Raw genomic sequence first — 23,629 nt, forward strand, 5'->3', positions numbered from 1 at the left:
AATCCAATGAGGGAAAGAGAATTATTTTCAACAAATCATGCTGGAAGAACCAGAACATCCACGTACAAAAGAATGAAGTTGGACCCTTTATCCTGTACCACATACCAAAATTAATTCAAAATAGATCAAAGATCTAAATGGAAGAACTAAAACTGTAACACTTTAGAAGAAAACATAGGAAGAGATCTATATTTCTATAGAAAATCACCTCATATTAGTCAATGGTTTCTTAGATATAACAACATAAAAGCATCAGAAAACAAAGAAAAAATGAACTGGATTTCATCAAAATTAAAATCTTTTGTGTTTCGAAGGTACTGTCAAGAAATTAAAAAGACAATCCACAGAATGGAAGAAAATATCCATAAAGCATATATCTAGTAAAGGTCTAGTATCCAAAGTATATAAAGAACTCTTATAAATCAACAATGTAAAAACAACCTAATTTAAAAATGAGCCAAGGATTTAAAGAAACATTTCAACTAAGAAGATACATAAATGGCCAGTAAGCACATGAAAGGATGCTCAATATGATATTAAGTTATTAGGGAAAAATGGAAATCAAAATCAAAGTAAAATACCCCTTTGTAGCTACTTAAGATGACCATAATAACAACAACAACAAAAAATGAACACGTGTTGGCAGTGATATGAAGAAATGGAAATCCTCATATATTGTTGATGGGAATATAAAATGGTGCAGCCAATTTGGAAAACAGTTTGGCAGTCCTCAAAAGGTTAAACAGAGTTACTACTTGTTCCAGTGATAGGTACATACTTAAAACTGTGTTCACTGAAAAACATGTCCACAAAAGTTCATGAAACCATTATTCACAATAATCCAAAAGTGGAAACTACCCAAATGTTCACCAACTGATCAAGAGATAAACAAAAGGTGTTATGTTATACAATGAAATGTTATTCAGTCATAAAAAGGGATAAGGTACATACTACAAGATGGGTGAACTTTGAAAGTATTACATCCTGTGAGAAAAGGACATATTAAATTATATGTCCATAATAGCACTGCTAATGGGTATATGGTCCCTTTTTGAGGTGCTGCAAATGTTATGAAAATAGACAGTGGTATGGTTGTAAGAATGAATGATATGACCTCAACTTGCAAGTTATTTATTGTTTTATAACTGTTATCTGCACTTGGATCAGAAGTTATTTTTAGGAACTGAGCACCCATCCTATATTTTGTCTTTCTTTACATTTTGTCTTTTACAACAGACAAATCCTAACTTCTAAGCACAGATGTTTCCATGTATATCTTAGCATGCTACTGCCACAGCTAGGATATGAGTTATTAGATACTTTTCCCCAAGGAATACTGTTATAGAATTCTTTTTTAAAAAAATATTTTATTTATTTATTTGACAGAGAGAGATCACAAGCAGGCAGAGAGGCAGGCAGAGGGAGAGGAAGAAGCAGGCTCCCTCCCGAGCAGAGAGCCCGATGCAGGGCTCAATCCCAGGACCCTGAGATCATGACTTGAGCCGAAGGCAGAGGCTTAACCCGCTGAGCCACCCAGGCGCCCCAAATACTGTTATATAATTCTTTGTATGAAAAATAACATATATAAACAACTATACTTGAAGGGTACTGTGAGAGTGAGGAAGATTAATGTTTTGCCCTTTCCCTCCTACTCCCACTTCTGTCTCCTACCCAACACAGCAGCTCTCCTGAACTAAAGCAGCTGTTGGGGTGAGCAGGCAGGCAGGGACTACATGATGGGAGCTGTAATTCTTTGCAGTGTTCTCTCTGGGTGGACAAAAGACTATGGACCAGCAAGCACATAGACTCCAAGAGCTAAGGAAAAGCTGAATACGGCTGGATCCTTCTCACTCTTGAGGCAGGGAGAGAAAGAGAAGACCAGGGAGAGATTCTACCAAAAGCTCTATCAGGAACTGATAACTTGGATATTTACGGAATATCTGGAATACGAAACATAAATGTTAGACAACTATCCTTGGAAGAGAAGGCAGAACCTGCAATGGAAAATCTGGTAACAGCCGGAAAGTGCAGATACTGAACTGTTCTAGCAAAGACTACCCATTAAGGAACCCGAAGTAAAAAAGTGGCATACGGGTCTCTATATAGCGGAAGACTAGAGGAGTACAGGGAAGGTGAAGTATTCTAAAGGTTTCATCTTATGGAGAGGAAAAGCAGTAAGAGTGTCTCAATGTGGAAAATGGGTAGGATCTTTCAATAATAAAATTGTGAGCTTCAAGAAAGGGAAGGTCAACATTAAAGGAATGAAAAAAAACAGAAGTACCAAATTAAAAAGGACAAAAAGAGAAAAATAGTAGCTTCATTAAGCTACTCAATGATTTAGCAACCATTTCTTTTTTTTAATAAATAAATAAATTCATTTTTTTTAAATAGCATATGTATATTATTTGTTTCAGTGGCACAGGTCTGTGATTCATCAGTCTTACACAACACCTAGGCATTAACGCATGCCCTCCCCAGTGTCTATCACTCAGCTAACCATCCCCCCCATCTTCTCCTCCCCTCCAGCAATCCTCAGTTTGTTTCCTAAGATTAAGAGTCTCTTATGGTTTATCTCCCTCTCTGGTTTTGTCTTGTTTCATTTTTTCTTCTCTTCCCTTATGATCCTCTACCTTGTTTCTTAAATTTCACGTATCAGTGAGATCATATGATAATTGTCTTTCTCTGATCAAGTTATTTTGCTTAGCATAACACCCTCTAGTTCCATACTCATTGTAATAAATGGCAATATTTCATATTTTTGATGGCTCTATAATATTCCATTGTATATACATATGTGTGTGTGTGTATAGATATATCTATCTATATACGTAGATCTCACATCTTCTTTATCCATTCGTCTGTCGGACATCTGGGCTCTTTCCATAGTTTATCTATTGTGGACACTGCTGCTATAAACATTGGGGTGCATGTACCCCTTCAGATCACTACATTTGTATCGTTATGGTAAATACCCAGTAGTGCAATTGCTGGGTCATAAGAAAGGTCTATTTCCCATTTTTTGAGGAACCTCCATACAGTTTTCCAGAGTGGCTGCACCAGCTTGCATACCCACCAACGATGTAGGAGAGCTCCCTTTCTCCACATCCTCACTAATATCTGCTGTTTCCTGACTTATTAATTTTAGCCATTCTGACTGGTGTGAGGTGGTATCTCACTGTGGTTTTGATTTGTATTTCTCTGGTGCCAAGTGATGTTGAACATTTTTCATGTGTCTGTTGGCCATTTGGATGTCTTCTTTGCAAAAATGTTTGTTCATGTCTTCCACCCATTTCTTGGATGGATGATTTGTTGTTTGGGTGTTGAGTTTCATGTTTTTTATAGATTTTGAATACTAGCCCTTTATCTGATATGTCATTTGCAAATATCTTCTCCCATTCTGTTGGTTGTCTTTTGGTTTTGTCGACTGTTTTCTTTGCTGTACAAAAGCTTTTTATCTTGATGAAGCCCCAATAATTCAACAATTTTTGCCTTTGTTTCCTTTGCCTTTGGAGACATGTCTAGCAAGAATTTGCTGCAGCCGAGGTCAAAGAGGTTGCTGCCTGTGTTTTCCTCAAGGATTCTGACGGATTCCTATCTCACACTTCGGTCTTTCATCCATTTTGAGTCTATCCATTTCTAATTTAAAAATCTAAAAGGAAATTCATTTGGTCGGATAAAGGCTATGTATCATTCTAAATGATGAACCTTTTTTTTAAAGATTTTATTTATTTGAGAGAGAGATACTGAAAGAGAGAACAAGCGGGGAAGAGAGGGAGAAGCAGGCTCCCCACAAATGGGTAGCCCAATGTGGGGCTTGATGCCAGGATCCCGGGATCATGTCTTAAGTCGAAAGTGGACACTTAATTGACAAAGCCACCCAGTCCCCTCCAAATGATGAAACAGTAAAACTGTATCAATGAATAGCAGAAACCAAAGAGAAATGTCTACTAGGACCATTATTGTTCAATAGTGTCCTAGCAAAGTAATACTAGCAATACAATGAATCAAGAAAAACAAATAGTTGATAGGACATGGTGGGAAGAGGTGTTTTTTGTTTTTGCTTTTTTTGGCTGATGCCATAAAACAATATGCAAAAATGGAAGTGAAAGAAAGAAAGGTAATACCTACAAAACACTTAAATTAAAAAGAAAAGTACAGGGCCTATTTGAAGAGAATTTTAAAATCTAAACAGAACATAAAATCTGAGTAATAAGAAAGATGTATCATTTTCTTATCTGGGAAGACTTAATAACATAAGAAGGTTAATTCTACTAAAATTAAAAATAGAAATTTAATGTATTTTCACTTATAAATGAACAAGAGTCCATGGGGAGTTGATAAAATTATTTTAAAAATCATGTGAAAAAAGTTAATGGCAGAGTAAACATGAAAGTACTTAAAAAAAGGGGGGGGTGAATTTCCCCAGCAGGTATCAGAGAACTAAATAAAATCAAATCAAAGTAATATGGGCTTAAGAATAAATAAATATACCAACTGAACAAAACAGGAAAACCAAAAATAGATCCCAGTAGTTAAAATATTTTAATGTAAAGCTGACCTCGCATTTTTATCCAGCAGGAAAAGGACAGTTTGTATCAGAAGTCAATACAGTATGGCCTGCAAATCAAATTGTGATCTTCACCTGTTTTCGTAAATAAAGTTTAACTGGAACATAGCCATATCCATCATCTGCAAGCTGTCTGTGGCTGCTTTAAGCTACAGAGTTATACAGGTGCAACAGAGACCATCTGGCCTGCAAAGTAGAAAATATATACTATCTGGCTCTTTAAAGAAAAGGTTTATCAGACCCTAGTTTATTTAATAAGTGGTCTTATTATAACAAGTCAGCAGATGGAAGGGAAAAAAGATGTATATTTCACACAGTACATAAAAATAAATTCGAGATGAATAAGATATATATATAAAAAATCTATCTTATAAGGAAGGCTGGTGAGATAACAATGTACACAACCTGCAGATGTATAGGGAGGGGTCTTCTTAACAATAAAAAAAAAATACATGTACTACTAATTAAAAAAAAAAGATGTAACTACTAATTTAAAAAAAAGATACATCTTCCATCTAAAAACAATATTATCAAAAACAAAAAACAAAAAACAAAATAGTAAGTGCTGGTGATGACAGAAATTGGAACTCTTGTGCACTATTAGTAGGAATGTAAAATGGTACAGCTGCTATGTGAAACAGTATGGCAGCTCCTCAAAAATTTAAAAAAGAATTAACCATATAATCCAGCAATTCCACTTCTGAGTATATACCCAAAAGAATGAAAAGCAAAGTCTCAAAGATACCTATATACCTATTGTGATGGCAAATTTCCTGTGTCAGTTTGGTTGGGCTATTGTGCCCAGATAAATATAGTTAAATATATATTATAAATTACTCAGTATTTCTTTTGGAAATGACCAAAAAACAAAATTAAAGGTAGTAATGCTCAGTTTACAACCCAGTGAGTCCCTGCTCTTTTTCTCTGGCCTCTTGTGCTACATGTTATTGCAAGATATCAACTAAAATGGAAAATGGTTAAAGAACAGAATCACAATTTCTCACCCAAACTGTCAAAACCCTGGAGGAGGGGGGATCCTAACAAACACCACCATAATTTGCCACACATTTCTATTGTTCTCACTTTTCAAAATTCATAAATCAGCGTTTCTTTTTGTTTTTTTTTTAAGATTTTATTTATTTAATTAGCAGAGAGAGAGATCACAAGAAGGCAGAGAGGCAAGCAGAGAGAGAGGGGAAAGCAGGCTCCCCACCGAGCAGAGCCCAATGTGGGACTCGATTCCAGGACCTCAAGATCATGACCTGTGCTGAAGGCAGAGGCTTAACCCACTGAGCCACCCAGGCGCCCCTAAATCAGCATTTCTGAAACCAACTTAAAATTTTGACTCTTTCTTCAGTATAGGAAGTGACAAGTTAATCTTTGACATCATTTAACTGATGAACAACTTCCAAAAACAATTAAGAATTATGTTAACTTTCTTAGAAAACAAGTATTAAAACTAAAACTAATACCATTAGGTTGTTCCTAAGAGGATTCTCTGAATTTATTTATAACTCTAGAATAACATACAGAATAAAGGAGGTGATTAAGCAATCTAAATACGAATGGATATTAAGATTACTAAAAATTTTCAGAGGATAAAAAGAAAACTCCTTAATATGGTCTAACCCTTACATTTGCAACCTTATTTTCCCTCAACTCCATGCTCAAGACTTAACAATGTCCCCTCTGCCTACAGAGCTCTCTCATCACTCTGCCTTCCTCAATTCCGCCCATCTGCCGACTCTTCAAGAGACGTAACACTTCAGCAACAAAGCCTTCTCTGCCCTCCCAAACTAGATCAAATTTTCCTTAGAGGATTTAGGCCTTTGTTGTATTATATATCTCTGCTTCATAGCACCGATCATTATTATAGCTGTGATTTTACATTTGTTTGTATTCTTACTTGATTAGCTTCTTTCTCCCTTTGAACTACAAACTCTATGAAGGATGACATATACTATGAATCAACATTTGTATCCCCCATACACAGCACAGAGCATCACGTGCAAATTTCTATGAGTCAATGAACTTGCTGAATGAATGAGTGCATAAAATAAACTTTTCTTACACAGTGTTATTGGCAGCATAGCATTTATGAATCCATGGCTTCTTGAAGGACACAACAAAATGTGTCCAATTTTCACTCTACAATGTAAATACCAATGCCTAAGGCCTTCATGGTCACTTTAAAAAACTTTTTAACAGATATCCTCATTAACCACCATCTGTTTACATGTGCTATTCTAAATAACATTTAGGTTACATTTCTGAAACACTTTCTGCTGCCATCAACCTCATCTCTAGAATACCAGCTAATATGAAGCACCTGGATTTCAGGAACATAGACCCGAAACTCACACACCAAACTAAACTGTTATGTAAATGACAGAAATGACACATTTTTGGTCTAACTGCATCTCTAGATTACTTTTGTACCTATTTTACTTATACCACTAAAAGTCTGTCACTAGATTATACTCATTTTGAGCTCATACAGTCAAGCTACAGATGAAAAATAACTGAAGGTTTCCAACAATCTGAACACAAGGCAGCCTTTAGAGAGTCTTGCCAGTTAGAGGTCTTCTAGGTTTCTATCAATTTGTCAAGGTGGATTTCACTTTACAGGTTAATTATGACCTGAAAATTCTGTAAACTTAATTATACTTTGTAAGTCTCACCTAGGTTTGATTTCTGGTTCTTTCACATTTCATTTGTGTGCCCCTGAGCCAGTAACTTAAAATCCCTCAGCTTCAGCCTCCTCATAGGTAAAAATCGGACAATGATCCCTACTTCATATGGTGGTTCCAAGGCTTCCAAAGATGAAGTGGGTCTGACTTAAGGAGGCTCAGTGCCCCTTCCTTTTCAAACCCCTTGCTATAGAGGAATTTTACTATGATTCCGCAAAGAAAAATATTTTAGTAAAAGTGATGCCTTTCATTTATCTTAATAGACCTAGATTTTCAGGTTCTGCTTACATTTATTATGAATTTAAGGTCTCAAATAGCACAATTTATATCTGTTGTGTTAAAGGAATGAAAGGTGCAGATTCATCAAAATATTGTATTAGTAAAAGCTACACTTAATGGAATATCCTAATCATACAAACTAATCTGCTATAAAGGAGTCATCAACAGAAGCCTGCATTACCCGTTAGACCATATAATTAGGAAAACAGAAAGCAGAGCCCGTCTTTCTGTGGTCAAGGCATGAAGGAAGATTCAAAAATACACAATAGAGAAGTGGAAAAAGCCAGGAATGGCAAAAGTAAGGAAATGGGCAAAAACTAAGACTCCTAAATTTTTATTTTCACTTACATACCTTACTCCTAAAATTTTAATCAAATTCAATTAAGAACCTAGTTGGAAAGACACAGAGCTAACAGGAAAGCTGGCTCCTCCTGTTTGAGGAAAAACTATCAACTCCTTCGCACAGGAAAGATCAGGCAGCAAGCTATTTCCTAACAGAGTCCCCACCTGGCAGCCACGTTTTGTCAAGCAAATTTTAAGAATTCTCTAGCTTCCCACTTTCAGTCTAATTATAGAACTTTAGAAAACCATTTTCTCTCTCACACATTCATTCTCTCTTTTCCCTCCCCCCTCACATTTTCTCTCTCCAAATCCTTCTCCGTTGTGATACCACAATGAGAGGTTTGAATACATCTGACAATCTTTCCCTGAACATAATGATAAACATGAAAATGACAACACCCCCACTCTGTACCTCTGCACCACCATTCTAACAATAATAACCCCTACACAGTAAGTAATGATAGTATAATACACTTTCCCTATAGGAGCTTTAAATATGCACAGTATAGAAACTACAGTGAAGTACATGTGCCAGAACCTACCTATTCAAGTAAGTGCTAGGAGGTATATAGCTCAGAACAGTTTTGAAACTCCTCTTTGGGGAATGTCTTTAGACTTTCTGTTATATTTTATTTCACTAAATCCCACACATAAGCTACTTTTCTAGGACCTGGGAATGCATTATGGTACGTTACTACGGAGCTCATGGTATAACGGAATTGCCCCAAATCAACTACTGAGGACAGAAGGAATGATTTAATGAATTAACAAACGCTCACAAATGCCTACTACATGTCAGGCACTTTTCCAGACCCTGGACACACCACATGAACAAAACAATTACCCTGTCTTCATGAAAAAGATAAACTACCTTCATTTTCAGAAGTGATTCAAAGTCATAAAGCATTGTAAATGAAAGGACTATGTTTGTTGTAAGAACAATACATCTGCTCTGAAGTAAGGAGTTTAAAATGTTTTAAAAAATAAGAGTGTCACTGATTGAATTATACAAACCTATTATATGGCTTCTTTGAAGAACAACTTTAACCAGATGTATAAATTCACTTAGTCATGCCCCTTTCATTTTATGGATGAGGAAACAAGGGCTCAGCCAGGCTGAGTAACCTGCTGTGAGCACAAAGCTTGTCAGTGTCAGATCCCCCAACAGAACCGTGGAGGTCCTCCTAGTTCAGTGCTAGTCCTAGTTGAGTGCTCTTTCTAGGAAAAGCTTTTTTTTCAAGGACAAGTGCTTTAGGCTTTACGTCTCCAAAATTTTCCAACCTTCTGAGCTCAATGAGGTTAACATGTAGTCACAAACTATCAGACTAGGAAACAGAAGCAGAAAATGGTCAAAACAATTTTCTAATAAGTGAATAGAGCAAAACTGTGATCTTGACACTACCATATGCTGCTGTTTCAACCCTTCCAACGCTTTAGTTCTTTTTCACTTTCTCCTGCTCTTCTCCCTTCATTTTAATTTTACTTCTTTTCAAGATTTATTTATTTGAGAGAGAGAGAGAGAACACACATGCATGAGGGCAGGGAGGGCAGAGGGAGACAGAGAATCTCAAGCAGACTCTCTGCTGAGTAGGGAGCCTGATGCAGGGCTGGATCCCAGGACCCTGAGATCATGAACTGAGCTGAAATCAAGAGTCAGATGCTTAATGGACTGAGCCAACTGAACACAAGGTTAGGTGCCCCTTGGTTAATTTTAAAAGTATTTTGTCTTCTTAACTACTACAGTAGCACTACCCTTGTTAAAGTCATCATACATTTAAATCCAAGGAAAATTGCTAGCTTTTTCAGTTCAGGATTATTTAACAATAAAGTCTGTTTTTAAGCTTTAACATTGTGATCTTTGACAGGTTTTTCTTTTTGTTTTTAATCTTTGGTGCTTTTAATACCTATTATTTAATACTTCAAATTAAGTAATTATGAAGCACTCACAGTATATGAAAGACTGTGCTAAACCTACTACACAGATTTTTTTTAATTCAGCCTTACCTTCAAAAATACCACTAGCATTCTGAGGGTATTACTCAATCCAAAATGCAGGCTAGATCAAAACTATCTAAGTTGGACAAAGCAACTGAGTCTGTCTAGATTGAGAGATGACTTTCAAACCGTCAGGCCCCAAAAGAGGGGTCCAACCACCTGAGCCAATCCCACTTGTCCCCACCCAACCTCCCCTTCCAAGCTTGGCCCTAAAGTGGGCTGCTGTTGAAAAACCATTTCTGAGGGCTGCCTGGCTGGTTCAGTCAGCAGAGCATGCAACTCTTGACTTCAAGGTGGTGAGTGCAAGCCCCACAATGGGCATACAGCTTACTTAAAAAAAATTTTTTTGTTGTTTTTGAAATCCACTCAGAAAACTTAAGGACTACTCTGAAATTCTATGATAACCTGTTATGGTTTTTAATATGTACTTTAATCACGAATCTGTATGTCAGTGAAGGTGAAGAAGTAGACCCTCTCTTTGGGATTTACAGACTACATGAAGAATCCTATTCACTGTAAGTATTATACTTAGTCCATGAAATCCGGCTCCATTTTTGGCTTTTCTCTGTGAAATAACTAAAAGCTTATCACCAGTGAATCTAGCTCTGTAAAAGCTTCTCTTACCTCTTAATAGAGAGGTATTTAATGTGAGATATTTCTTCTCTAATACAATTAGGTCTTCCTGCCATCTTTCCTTCTCACATCATTTTAGGCAACTACAGGAACCGTTCTACTTGGCCACTTTCACACAGAACAGTTTCCAAAACTGTTGGCACGCCTCTCTTTCCAGCAGATGGCTTTATTCCTCGATACACAGAAAAGACTGATGCTTTCCCACATGAGTAGCAATAATTTTCCCCCTCCTAGTCCTTCACAGTTCTCCACAGACCTCTCATTTGCTGGGTTAACCTTTACTGTTAACTCCGATCCCCAAATGCTTTGCTCCATCAATTATTCTCCTTCTTATTTGATAAACATTCTTCCATAAAATAACCTAAAAGTCTTTCCAGTACTAGCCTTCCCGTTACTTCATCCAATTTTTTATTATACTGTGGATGATCTAGGGCTTATAATTCATTGTCTTTAGCTACTGTTGAATAACACTTTAGGAAGCAGCTTTATGAAAACTACATTTTTACTATAGGTAAGTTATAAAAAATAATTGCTCTACTCCCTGTAAATGAAGTCACATGAGAAATTTCTTCCCTATGGAATGCATGAGAAGCTTTAGCTTTCCCTAATAATCTAGTAGGTTTTCTCCTTATGTATAACAAAAAAAAAATGTTACCCCATCTCATTTCCCTTGCTCTGGCTACAAGAATACTCAGGGTCAAATGTGCAGGTCAATTTGAATAAATCTGAGCATCTCACTCATTCCTAGCTTATGTAATTTCATGCTAAATTTCCATTTTTTAATTTTCAGTGGTTTTGATTTTAAATTCTTTTCTATTTTGTGATTACAAATTCTTATAAATTACCTCAGATTTTTCATGATATATGGCTTTGACTTTAAATCTTTTATTTTCTGATTGTATATTTGTGTAAACTGCCTCAGATTCTTCATAGTACAAAATTATGTATAAATAAATAAGCTGTGGTATTTCCAAACCCCTCTATAATATCTGTGGTTAACAAAGACTTGTGGAATTAAAAAAAGGAAACAGAGAAGCGTGGCTAATTAAATCATCTGGTCTTATTCCAACAGGAATTTTTCTCATTTTATTTCTATTGTACATAATATGAATCCATGATCTAAAAATAGTCTATCTACCATTATGTTAATGAAATCAATGAAAAGAAGCAGAAACACTTTTCATTCTTTGACTCTGCTGGGATTTTTGTGTACTTGCTTTCAATCAATCTGTTTTCCTCTTTAATACAGTTATGTGACTGATGCCTCACTAAAAGATTTAAACAATTACTACAGAGTAGCAGAGTAAAGACCGGCATACTAAAAAAGGTTATAAGGGGAATTTATGACACAACCTGAGTTTGAATAGAAGTTCTGTGGGATTAGAGCCCATATCTGTGATATTATGTTTCCAATTTCTATTCTCAACTGCTTTTTCAAGATAGTAGGTAACTTACTTTCTGGAATACCATTTACTCAACAAATATTTACAAAGAATTTGCTATATGCAAAACTTTTTACCTAGGAGTTTTAAAGTACTCCACAGAAACAGGAATTTCTTTACTCCATGAAAGTGTGCCATAAGGAGAGCTCTACTTACCTATTTTGTTGTGCAATACTAAAGGGTCACCACTTAAATACATTAATTCCCCTTATTTGTGGTTTTTATAAAGTCACTGTAAACACTGAATTAGCAATTACCAAGCCACCACTGTTACTGGGGGAAATATAGGGTTGGGGTACTGTGTGTCTCTGGTCACAAAATGTTCTTCAACTGACCAATGCATAACCTTGTTTTATGTGTGTTTCCTTTTTTTTTTAATAGTGCACACATGGCAGCGGGGCAGGAGGAGATGGAGAGAGAATCTCAAGCAGGCTCCATACCCAGCATGGGGCCAGACTAGGGTTTGATCTCACAACCCTGAAATCATCACCTGAGCTGATCAAGGGTCAGAAGTTCAACTGACAGAGCCACCCATGCACCCTATATGTGCATTTCTTTTTATTTATTTATTTATTTATTTATTTATTTATTTTTAAGACTTTATTTATTTGTCAGAGTGAGCACAGGCAGACAGAATGGCAGGCAGAGGCAGAGGGAGAAGTAGGCTCCCTGCTGAGCAAGAAGCCTGATGTGGGACTTGATCCCAGGGCGCTGGGATCATGACCTGAGCCGAAGGCATCTGCTTAACCAACTGAGCCACCCAGGCGTCCCTGTGCATTTCTTTTTAAAGATGGCACTTCAGTACTACTCTCAGGAGCCATTTTAAACAAAATCCTCAATAAAAAGCACAAAAGTGTGAAAAGGATAGCACTAAACAGATAGGGAAAAGTCACTTGTTTATAGTAGGAAAACAGTAACAAGAAGGTACAACATTGATGAAAATGTGCATGTTGGGTGAATCAAATTTTCTGTAGCTTTGCACATGTCCATGAGAGCGCTGCTAAGTACTGAGACTCTGGGTTACAAATAAATTTTAGAAAGCAAGCAAATCTACAAATACAGAATCTGCAAACAATGAGGATCAACTGCATATGAGTAAAATATTTCAATGTAGTCTCTGACTTGATTGTCACCCAAAGAGCTCTGGAAAGCCCTAACAAATACCCTTCAGTTACTATGCAAATTTAAAGAGTTTTGGACTACACCACACTACTTCAAGAAGTAAGATTCTGAGACATTCACAAGTTGGTATTATTAAAAATGTCACTTCCTACCTGATATATTCTAAAAGGGATATAACGAAATCCATTTTCTTCTGCGGGATATTCCATGAGTTTCCGGTTGATGGCCCAAAACTGGTCAAATCTATCTGTAATGATAAATTATCTGTTATTAAAAATGAACATTATAACTTAAAAACTCACATGAAGAAATGAAAGTTGTTATTCTCTTTGAAGTTTTTGAAAAAGCTTCATTTAATATTATTTTTTCTTAAACTTATCTTTCCATAACTAAACATAAAGCAAAATATAAAATATATTTTTCTACATTATTGCTTCCTCTTCCTAGGTATTTACATATACATTTCATCTCATAAGAGAAACCCTGAAGAGTTGACTACTTGTGTCATCAAGGCAAAAACATCAGAAATGAATGTCTAGATTCCTTATCCTATTCCTACATCTAAACAAGAAAAAGATGGTTTCAAGTGATCTAAGTTTTAATCAGAACTTACTTAAGGAAACAAAAACACCAAACACAATAAACATTAGACAGTAAAGAGGACAAAATTACAGGAAAGGGTTTGAAGAAAATGTGGAACTGACATTTAAGCAATGACTGTCAATTGTAGCTTAATCTCAGTGATTAAATAACTCCTTTATAAGTTTTTCAGGCTCAGTTTAAGAAAAACCACTTTACTGAGATGTAATTCATATACCGTAAAATTAACCCTCTCATTTTTTTTTGATTCACCCTTTTAAAAGTGTACAACTCAGTGTTTTTTAGTATATTCAGTACTATACAACTACTGGTAGTATCTAATTTCGAATACTTTCATCCTCTCAAAAAGAAACCTATACCCATTAATAGTTATCCCTCCTTTTTCCTCTCCTCCTATCACCCTAGAAATCACTATTCTTTATTCCAGACACTTCACATAAATGGAATAATACATTATGTGACTTTCGTACCTAATATTTTTTTTCCTTAGCTTGTTTCCAAGGTCCATTCAAGTTGTAGCATGTCTCAGATTTCATTCATTTTTATGGACAAATAATATTTCTTTGTACGGAGACAAATTTGTTTTGTTCACCCATTTATTAATTCATGGAGATTCAGGTTGTTTCTAGTTTTTGGCCATTATGAATAATGCTACTATAAATATTCACATATAAACTTTTGTGTTGGATGTGTATCTTCAATTTTCTTGGGTATAAACCTAGGAGTAGAACTACTGATTTATATGGTAACTGTTTAACTGCCATATGGTAAATATGTTTTCAGAAACTGCCATCTGTTTTCCAAAGAGGCTGCAACCCTTTACATTCCCATGAGCAATGTATGAGGGTCCCAATTTTTCCATATCCATGTCTACGCTTGTTATCGCCCATCTTTACCTTTTCTTTCTTTCTTTTTTTTTTAAAGATTTACTTATTTAAGAGAAAGAGTGTGCATGAGTGGGGGGCAGGGGGGAGAGCATCCTCAAGCAGACTCCCCACCAAGCGCAGAGACCAACATGGGGCCTGATCCCAGGACCCCAAGATCAGGACCTGAGCTGAAATCAAGAGTTAGCAGCTTCATCGACTATGCCACCCACGTGTCTCCCCACCACCCTTTTATTAGAGTCACACTAATGGGTCTGAAATGTTATCTACTTTTTTTTTTTTTTTTAAGACGTATGTGTTTGAGAGAGAGCAAGTGAGTGAGTGCTATAGAGTGGGAGGAGGAGCAGAGAACCTCCAGAAGACTCTGCCCTGAGCATGGAGCCCCAGGTGAGGCTTGACTCAGGACCCTGAGATCCTGACCTGAGCTGAAATCTAAAGCAGCTGGATGCCCAACTGACTGAACCACCCGCCCCTCCCCGATTATGGTTTTGACTTGCATTTCTCTCATGAATATTATGCTGAGCGTCTTTTCATTTGTGTACTGGCCACTTACATATTTATTTTGGAGACATGCCTAATAAATCCTTTGTTCCCTTTCTAAGTGGGTTGTTTGTCTTTTTTACTGTTGAGTTGTAAGGTTGTTTTTTTAAATGTATTCTGGCTACAAGCTCCTTACTGATAAATCTACGCAAGTATTTTTTCCCATTCTGTTGTTTTTTAAGTAACTCTTTTTTTTTCCCTTAAGATTTATTTATTTGACAGAGAAAGATCACAGGTAGGCAGAGAGGCAAGCGGGGGGCGGTGGGGGGAGAGAAGCAGGCTCCCCGCTGAGCAGAGAGACTGATGCAGGGCTCGATCCCAGGACCAAGAGATCATGACCTGAGCCGAACGCAGAGGCTTAACCCACTGAGTCACCTTTTGACTTACGAAGAATCCTACTTTAAAATTATTTTTTATAGTCAAAAGTTTATGTCAGAATCAAGTCTCTGTAAAGTACATGAACAGCACCAGAATTTCAGATCAGCTTGGTACTCAAGCACATTCTCTACTACTAGACTAGACTCATCTCAATCCAAATTACTGCCAGTGCGTGGATACTGTCTCAGTCATTGTAATTATACAAAAGAATAAAGTTTAGTTGTTTTATTTTCTTCTATCCCTGTCCTAGAAGACTGTGACGGTCTCTAGGCCTTCTCTAGTCTCATAATCAAGTTCAGTCTGGGAGTTCATACTGTAACAGAACTAGTAGGATAGGTAACTCAGAACCCAGTTAGTCTAATGTAATTTCACAGATGACAACAAAGGCCTAGGTTGTTATGAGTTTCATGAAGAACTAAGACCAAACTCTCAGTCTACTGATTCAAGGCCCACAACCGTTTCAACAGTTGCAACCACAAAACTGTGCCTTAATGCTAAGAGTAGCTCCTTTAACCACAGTCCTTTCATATATGAATCAATTATTCTTTCAATGCTTTTTAAACAAGTATCTTTCTATCATCAAGTATCAAGCAAGATTGTGATAGCCAAATAAAATGATTCTTCATGATACCTGAAATTTTACTCACTGCCTTATCATCAAATCTCTAGTATCTACCAAAGTGCATACATAACAACTTTTTTTAAAAAATTTTATTTATTTATTTGACAGAGAGAGAGAGAGAGATCACAAGTAGGCAGAGAGACAGGCAGAGAGAGAAGGGGAAGCAGGTTCCCTGCTTAGCAGAGAGCCCAATGTGGGGCTTGATCCCAAGGCCCTGAGATCATGACCTGAGCTGAAGGCAGAAGCTTAATCCACTGAGCCACCCAGGCACCCCCTTAACATACACTCTTAAATCAAAGAATGAACAAGAGAATACTATATACATAACCTTTTTTGGAAAACATTTTGGGTTCCAAACCTAGGTATGCAACTAAATAGGTAGGTGACTAGAAACAAATCAAATGCAAACTGAATAATTCACTTATAGATGAAATAAAGAGGTTCAACTGAATAGTTTCTAATACTTGTTCCAAAAACAAAACTTTATAATTCTCTAAGACACCCTCTTTTATTAAAATAGCATTTGCTAAAAACCATAAGCCAATCTTTATTACAAGAGAGATCTAGATTGTTTTTAACTGAGTGTTTTTTATTTTTTATTTATTTATTTATTTTTAAAGATTTATTTATTTGACAGACAGAGACCACAAGTAGGCAGGGAGGCAGGCAGAGAGAGAGAGGAGGAAGCAGGCTCCCTGCTGAGCAGAGAGCCCTATGCGGGGCTTGATCCCAGGACTCTGGGATCATGACCTGAGCTGAAGGCAGAGGCTTTAACCCACTGAGCCACCCAGGCGCCCCTTAACTGAGTGTTTTTTAAAACTGTGGCTCTTCACCAGGAGAGACTTTTGCTCACTAGTGGGTCTGGAGACATTTCTGGCAGTCACAACTGTTTATGTGTGATATTAGTATCCACTGAGTAGAGGCCAGGAATGCTGCTAAACATACTACAATGCACTGGACAGCTCCCCACAGCCAATTCTTAGCTGAACCAAAGTGTCAATAGGGCTAAAGGAAGGCAAGCAAAAACAAACAATAAAAAGTACAGAAAGGGAATTAGTCAAAAGTTTTTACATACCTATATGGCAAAAAAATAAACTGGAAAAGGGAACATTATTGTGCCCCTTATCATTTAATGACTCTCAGTTTCAAAATGACCCTTTAATATATGCCCCGCCATAACAGACAAAATGGAAGCCTCTTTCTTTCTTTCTTTCTTGAGAGAAAAGGAGGGTGCGTGTGCACATAGGTGCCCACACACGTGAGCACAGGGGTAAGGCTGAGGGGCCGAAGGAGAGAAAGAACCTTATGCAGGTTCCATGCCCAGCATGGAGCCCAATACCGGGCTCAATCTCATGACCCTGAGATCATGACCTGGGCCAAAACCAAGAGTCAGATGCTTAACCAACTGAGCCACCCAGGCGCCCCTGAAGCATTTCTATTCTTACAACCACATTAAGCTTTCTCAGTAGAGGGCTAAAAGGACACTGCAAGGAGAAGGAGGCTCCTGTCTGCATAGGCACAGTAAAGACAGGACCCCTAGATCCTGTCAGCCCCTGGTTTCCTCTGAAGGCCCACATGGGTGGCTACCTGCCACCTGCCATACAGCTGCCAGTCCCTCTGCATGCCCAGGCAACATGCTGCTAGTGGCCTGGGCTCCAGTTGTCCTGACTGCCCCGTGACTGCAGACCAGCTCCAATCTGGGCTAAGGAGTGAATTTCTCTACTAATCCAGGGTATTGAACTATATCTTCCCCAACAAGTTCTAAATCCAGCCTCAGCTAGAGAATCCATGTAAGCGTGACTTTCCAATCCCTTCATCCTGGAGTACCATATGCAATTTTCTTATATCTTTACTAACTCTTTTATCAGAGTTTAATTATTCCTATGAATCTTACCCCATTTAACCCTCTGTGTGGTTTCTATCTCCTGACTCAAACCAGTCTGATACAACTATGTTTTAAAGGAATAAAGACATAATAAAAGATATGTTATTAATTAATAGTAGCTTTAATCTTCTTATGAAACTGTTATGTTCCCATATAAAACAGGTTATTTCCTCAATACTACTAAAGACATTCCAACCAAGAATAATCTACCTTTTAAAAATCAATGTTATTAATAAGACACAAATAGAAGAAACTAAAAGAAAATCAGTCCTGAGATTGAGAAAACTGAGTTTATAACCAGTCATCTTTCACACTGAATTTTGTTATATCAGTGTATCTTCTATTCCCTAGTCAATAAATAAATAAAACTGAAGTAAGGATGAACTCCCTTCCTAAATACTGATGAATCAAGAACATACTGACTTGTTACATCAAGAATCAAGAATACTTTGAATATAACTATGCTGTTACTATAATTAAGTCATAAAAATTATTTTCATGAAAGCAATACCTACAAGTAAAAGAAGCTAAAAGCATAATCATCTTTAGCTGTTTGTTTTTTAAACTATAATTATATATATATCAATTTTAAGAACTTTCACATTAACTTAGTTCTAAATCTAAAACAGAACAACTAAGTAGGAGAAAATTAAAACTAGCGGACACTTAGTTTATTTGAAGAATTTGAGAAGGGAAGATAACTTAAATCCTTCTTGCCAGAGCCAAGAACAGTATGACTGATAAGTTGGTTTCTGTTTTTTAAACTTAGCTTATTCATTTAAGAAGGCTACAAAATTAAGAATCACACAACTGAAGGACTCCCTTATAGAAAGTGAATCTATTTTTTTTAATAAAGATATTAAAAATAGAATTCCTCAAGATCCTGGTGGCCACCAACTTTTCTCTCTCATTGCTGATTTAAGGTTTTATACTCGTCTTAGAAATTTTTTAAAATTCAGGAAAAAAATTTTTTAAAAATCAACTATTTCCCTAAGAAGCTTAAAAAATAAAGTTTTCTATTCTTTGTTACTCACATGGGAAAAAATTGCAAGAAAAAGGTGGCAATTTTAAACAATACATCTGTTCTTCCACTTAAGCTTTATGAGTTAAGAACTCAAGGCAAAATAAATTTTAACATTCCAATGTCACAAATAATACGTGTGTCTAAGAGCTCCCTGGGAGACGCGGAGGACATCGAAGGGACTGCATAGACTGCTGTTTAGCTTCAGGTCTGCAATGTGACTTTGCCGGCTGGGACCCCCCAGCTGTAGGAAAGGAAGCAGCCTCCCCATACACACTCTGTCCACCTCCTAATCTTCTAAGATCTTTGATGTCAAAAAGAACAGATTTACAGCATCCTGAATAAGTATCAGCACATAAAACACAGACTTTAAGCTTTTCTTTAAAGAGAAGAGCAAACAGTTGAAAATCACAGCTTCAGAAAATTTTGCATTTACCAACGGTATTATTCGAATCAGTACTACAATCGGCCTTGTAATACATGTAGTGTTTTGACCAGAGACTTTCAAAATACATAGCAGAAGGCATGTCCAAGTATAAACCTATTTGAATTAATTTCTTTATATGTAATATGTAAACATCTTTGTAAAGCAAAACAAAAAAAAATTAAATTACTTGATAGGCTGCCAAAGGCAGGTGTGTTAAACAGGTAGGTGCCCTGTATCTTCAAACTCACTTGTCTTCTAAGTCAAGTCATATTAAGAGAACCCTATTAACCTAGGGTGTTCAGCTGAACCATGGCAGGGAGCAAACTCTCTGTGAAACACGGCACTGTGCTTGGATGCTGCCCGACAAATTACACCCACGCGTTTCCATGAGCCCTTCTCTTTGAGGTTTAAAGTACTGAGCTCCATCTGGTTGGGGCGGGGGGGGGGACCAAAGCAAAGAAGCCTTGGGAAGGCTTCAGGGCCCCCTGGGAATTCATCATGAAGACAGAAGAAGGGAGGACCAGAGGGCTGGTCTCTGCATTAAGGCTGAGAGGAGTGCCAGTCTTAAAGAAGGCTAATCCCTAATCCCACATGTAAACACTCATCTTGGCAGGAGGATTGTACCCTAGGGAATTTGTCGTTTGAATGAATCAAAAGAGTAATAAAACCTGGATCTCAGGCAAATTTCAACCTGGGCTATCAATTGTCTCATAATAAACTGAGCAATGACATTTGCTCCTTTGCTCTACAAGAGAAGTGCTACCGCCTGGAAAACTGACATCAAGGAAAGTAATCAATATAAATACATATTCGGGGTGTAATTTATTCTCTCTGTATTCACAGCCACGATTTCTCATAAGCACCGTCAGCTCTCACTGAACCACTGTGACAGCCTAATTGGACTCTGTCCTTCCACCTGTATCCCTGCTATAGGAACATTTAGAATGGTCTTTCAAAACATAAATCAAATCATATCATTAGTAATTTTCCACAGGTTTCTAATGGGCCATGAGGAATAATGCTTTATGATGTACTTTAACAATATGGTTTCAGAAGTACTGGAGTCGTTCCTTAAAAATCCACTGCACTTCCTTACTGCCTGTAACACGGGCAGACTCCCAGCCCAAACTGTGGATGAGCAACCAAAACATCTCTCCCTCTCACCCCTGGGAACGCAGGTGCTCCTGAAGTCCTCTGAGATCTCACTGTCCATCAAGCTGTTTACTTACTAAGCTCCAAGACATATGTTTTTTCTTTTCTGTACCTAGAAAACACCAAGTTTGTTCCCCTGCTTGTAATCCTCGCTTTTCTTATCTTCCCAGAGCTGCTGCTTTCTCATCACTCAAGTCGCAACAGACATAGCACCACCTCCTCAGAGAAGATCCCCTTAATTCAAACTGAGGCACTGTTCTGTTTTCTATCTAGACATTTTTAGTTATTTGAAATTACCCAATTCACATGTCTAATTATTTCCTGTCTCTCTCCCCCAACTAAATATAGGTTCCATGAGGGCAAGGCCTTTGTCTTCAGTCCTAGAAAGCTCCTGGCACAAAACAGATGCTCAATCAATGTTTAAATGACTAAATAATGACAAGATTGAGTGATTTAGGGAAATGGGGAACAACAAAAAGAAAGAATCCCAAATGTAGCATGGCATGGTGGGAAAAGACGACACTCTAGAACCATACTGCCTTAGTCTACTTCCTAGCTTTGCCATTTAGTAGCCGCTGGAGTTTGAGCAAGATACTTTTAAACTTTGTGTTCCAATTTCCTATAAATGGAACTGCCTGTAAAATGAAGATATTAATAGTACATATTCACAGTCATTGGAAGAAATAAATTATTTAATACATGCAAAATATAACAGTATCTGGCACAGAGTAAGTACTACATAAATGATCATGGGCTGCCTCAGAGTCAACAAGAGAAGACACTGAGCTTCCAGATTCAGCAACAAGGTAAATGTAACTGTCAAAACAGTATGAGAAAGTGGTTCTGCCAAAACCTCATCATCACAAGACTGCTGGAGCATTCAGTCTGGCCAAGGGCCACAGAGCTTGCACCACTCACATCCAATTCTGTGTGAATGCTGCCTCCTGGAGTTATGCAACTGAGTGGCCTTTGTTAACCAGGTGGGAAGCTTGAGAGCTGTAACACAATCCAGCTGCAACACTTTACTATACCCTTTTGGTTCCTCCAACCATTTCAACTACCATAAGCCCTCCCCTCTCATGCTGTGGAAACAGTTTAGTTACATTTACCTTCCATTAATTTTGACTGCATTAACCTCCAGAAATGGGGAAATGAAATGGTGAAATGGTGGTGGAGGCAGGAATGGTAGTCCAAGAACACCTAGGCCAACATCTGAATCCTCAAGTCTTGGCAGGCTCATCTGAGTTCTACCTCTACTATCTTAAATTAAGATCTAATAACAATTTCTTCTCAACTCCTCCCTCTCCTAACATGTCTTAAAATATTACAACAGAGGGGATAAGCATGGTGGTGAAAAAAATGAGGTTTCTTGTTGATCTGGGACTGTTACACTTTATAGCACAGGTCTATAAACAGAGCCAGTAAAAACTGGTTACCTTATAAATGGTTTAAAAAACATTGCTGGAAACTTAAAACTAATCTTACTAGGAATTTGAAAAAGCAGACTGTAAATTTTAATTTCAACATCACAATAAACCATAAGCAAGTTACAACACCTCTAATGTCAATCCCAGTAATTGACTTTATTTTTACATAGACACAATAACTGTATCTCAGCCAATTAAGAAAAGTTAATTTCAAATTTATTTTGAAATTGGGCCAATAATTACATAAAAGGGCCTCAAAATTCAAAAATTTCATGATGCTAAAAAAACAGCTATTCTATGTGTTCCTGTTAAAAGTTAAAAAAAAAAAAGAAGAATGATCTTCAATTATAAATAAGTCTTCATTTAATCTAAAAGACGATCTTTAAAGTAGCTTGTTTCCCAAATAGAGATTTACAGAGCTACAGCACAGTGGTGGGCCAAGACTAATTAACTGCTTCCCCGTGTAAATTACCTATAGATTTATAACCAATAATCTGATTTATTACCTTTCAAAGCTACTGTAAATTGAGAAAATGTTTTTCTTCTTAGACTAAATTACAGTTTATCACTTTCCTAAAATCAGAGGGATAGAAACAAATTCAACAAGTAATCAAGCTCATTTTCACTTCAGAAGGCACAACAGAATTCTAAGACCAAAAAAAAAAAAATTTTAATTTTTGAAAGATTGACAGAGGAAAAAAAAGATACTCCATTATATTCACTGTATCTTTGCAATGTGTACTATGCAGGATATTTTGTCTATTCTAAAAGGAACCCTGCATGCTTTTGATGAGAAAATCCCATTAATACTCACTGACAAATAACAAAAGCTTTAAAAACTGGGGGGGGGGGGGTAGGGGGGGGGGGGAGGCACCAGTGGTCAGGAGACACCATGTACAGTGCAACATTCCTCAGCTTTAGGTGCTCACTTGGATCACCTGAGGAGTTTACAAAAAGACAAACATCAGGGACCCACTCCAGACCAATTATTTCAGCTGCCCTGACAACTGTACTTTTTAGAAATTTCCAGATGATTCTAATATGTAGCCAGAGTTAATAACCCTCGGATGTAATGGAAAACACAACCATTTTAAAATCAGAGATCTAAGTTCAAATCCGTGTCCCATCTCTTACTAGCTCTGTGAGTTCATTTCCTTGTTTCCAAAGTTGATAATGTTTATCTAATTCATGTGAGACACTACTGAGATAACACATATAAAAATATCCAGGCCTAGGACATCACAAGACTTTAGTAAATGTAATATAATTCCAGATAAATTCTCTTCTATTTCAAACCCATCTAACCTCTCCATGGTAAGTACATGAAAAATATCCCTTTACAGAAAGTTCCCCCATTTGCAAATGGTTCATACTATGAATCTCCAGTTTAATTTTAAGGAAGGAAGAGGGCAGAAAGGGTAAAGAGTTGACAGAAGGAATAGTGTGCTCAAACAAGTTTTTACTTTGTAGGATCTGCATAGAGTTAAATCTATCAAACTATTTATTGGCTTTGTTTTATGTACCTAGTAAGTACTGGGAGCTGTAGAGAATTAAAAAATAAAAACAAAATAAAACAAGTACATAATAGGTTCTTTCCCTCACTTAATATATAGTTGGGAGAAG

General features: G+C 37.0%; 1 protein-coding gene across 4 annotated transcripts in view; it reads right to left on the minus strand.

Moving 5' to 3' along the window:
* The window catches only part of ATG5 (autophagy related 5), a 129,119-nt gene that overhangs the window by 42,315 nt on the left and 63,175 nt on the right, over positions 1–23,629 (minus strand). For all 4 annotated transcript variants that reach the window (XM_032858233.1, XM_032858234.1, XM_032858235.1 and 1 more), the window contains one exon: positions 13,223–13,317. In XM_032858233.1, coding sequence (XP_032714124.1) covers positions 13,223–13,317 — 95 coding nt within the window. The remainder of the gene's footprint in view (positions 1–13,222; positions 13,318–23,629) is intronic.

This window comes from Lontra canadensis, unplaced genomic scaffold (assembly GCF_010015895.1).
Source record: "Lontra canadensis isolate GAN:19392208 unplaced genomic scaffold, GSC_riverotter_1.0 scaffold14, whole genome shotgun sequence".
Classification (NCBI taxonomy): Eukaryota; Metazoa; Chordata; class Mammalia; order Carnivora; family Mustelidae; genus Lontra; species Lontra canadensis.